General features: G+C 53.7%; 1 protein-coding gene across 1 annotated transcript in view; it reads right to left on the reverse strand.

Moving 5' to 3' along the window:
• The window catches only part of LOC107737977 (atrial natriuretic peptide receptor 1), a 17,977-nt gene that overhangs the window by 7,315 nt on the left and 8,715 nt on the right, over nt 1-1,947 (reverse strand). Inside the window, exons 6-7 of the mRNA XM_016549630.1 lie at nt 376-469; nt 36-123 (exon numbers count right to left, since the gene is read on the reverse strand). Coding sequence (XP_016405116.1) covers nt 36-123; nt 376-469 — 182 coding nt within the window. The remainder of the gene's footprint in view (nt 1-35; nt 124-375; nt 470-1,947) is intronic.

A 1,947-nucleotide genomic window follows, 5' to 3' on the forward strand; every position in this document is an offset into this window, starting at 1 on the left:
TGTGTCTGTGTGTGTGTGTGTGTGTGTGTGTTTACCTGAAGAACACAGTGGCGCTGACGTAACTCTGGGCTTGTAGCGGTTTGCCCTGTCGAAGGTCATCAGCCACCTGTTTAGGCAGCATACCTGAAACACACACACACCTGCTGTAAAACACACAAACACACTGACACACATCACTGAAACACTCACTGATTTTTTTTATTACTGTGAATGAATCACTCTGTATTGTATAAAGCATTATAGAAATAAATGTGACTTGACTAGAGCATAGTTTAGGACCAATCAGTAATGATCACTTTTTAATGATCTTTATGATTAATTTTTTGTGTTTTGTCAATGAAGTGTCATGTATTAGATGTTTGTTGCATGTTTTACTGTAAAGCAGTCTGTCGGTCTTCTGTTTCTCCAGCATCAGATCTTGCGTCCGTTCACCGACCAGAACTTCCAGATGTTTACTGTACTTCTCCATCTACACACACACACACAGATTTGTTATGATTGTAAGGTGCGTATGTTTGTGTGTGTGGCTGATCACAGCGTGAGCATAAAAGGTAGCAGGTGCAACGCATACCAGCTTTTCACTTTGGAGCCGAGCGATAACATCGTTCTGCTCCTACCATATCTTCATTTGTGACGACGAGTTCAACACGCTCTAGGGAGTTTTTTGTGTTGGCGGACAGCACTTCAGCGGTGGTCGTTCCTGTGTCGAGTGGGTTGCGCACTTCGGGCTGCACTACCCCCTGGGTTCTCTGGGTCGTGCAATGTCCACACTTGTGGTCCAGGAACGCCATCTCTGGCTGTGTCTGGTCGACATGAGGGAGACTGACAAGACTCATTTTTTAACCTGCGTCCGCCCCCACTCCCGTGCCACATCCGCAGCAGCCTCCAGCCAAGCAGCGCCGTGGAGCCAGGCGTTGGCAGGCCGCCCCACCCGTCCAGGGCCCCGTCAAACCTGGCGGTAAGCGGAAGAGCAAGCGGCCCTGAGACGAGCGACCTAGAGATGGAGGGATCTGCCTCTCCAGAAACCTCTCACTGCCAGTTATTCTACTCCCTGACCGAGGGAATACTCGGCACGGACGCACTGGCACACAGCTGGCCGCGGGACCTGCGCAAGTATGCGTTTCCCCCAGTGAGCCTTCTCGCACAGATGCTGTGCAAGGTCAGGGAGCGCTGCGATTGCTGCTAACCATGACCCCATGGAAGGAAAGTTGGTAGGGAAGCATGACCTGGTCATCAGGTTCCTTAAGGGGGCGAGAAGGTTAAATCCTCCCCGGCCCCCCTCTATACCCTCTTGGGACCTGTCTCTAGTGCTCAAAGCACTACAGCAGGGCCCATTTAAGCCTATGCAGTCAGTTGAGCTGAAGTTTCTATAATGAAAACTCTGCTCCTGCTTGCACTGGCCTCCATCAAGAGGGTAGGGGACCTGCACGCATTTTCGGTCAACGATTCGTGCCTAGAGTTCGGGCCGGCTGACTCCCAGGTAACCCTGAGGCCCCGGCCCGGCTATGTGCCCAAGGTTCCCACTACCCCCTTCAGGGATCAGGTGGTCACCGGCCGGGTCACCGGCTCGGCTACTCCCTGACCGAGGGAATACTCGGCACGGACGCACTGGCACACAGCTGGCCGCGGGACCTGCGCAAGTATGCGTTTCCCCCAGTGAGCCTTCTCGCACAGATGCTGTGCAAGGTCAAGGAGGACGAGGAGCAGGTCCTGCTTGGGGCGCCGTATTGGCCCACTCGGACCTAGTTCCCGGAACTAATGCTCCTCGTGACAGCCTCTCCCTGGCAGATTCCTCTAAGGAAGGATCTACTGACTCAGAGACGGGGCACCCTGTGGCACCCGCATCCAGACCTCTGGAAACTTCATGTCTGGTCCCTGGATGGGACGCGGAGGCTCTAGGTGACCTACCCCAGGAGGTAGTGAACACTATCACTTCGGCAAGAGCAC

Source organism: Sinocyclocheilus rhinocerous, unplaced genomic scaffold (assembly GCF_001515625.1).
Source record: "Sinocyclocheilus rhinocerous isolate Xijiao unplaced genomic scaffold, SAMN03320098_v1.1 scaffold404, whole genome shotgun sequence".
Classification (NCBI taxonomy): Eukaryota; Metazoa; Chordata; class Actinopteri; order Cypriniformes; family Cyprinidae; genus Sinocyclocheilus; species Sinocyclocheilus rhinocerous.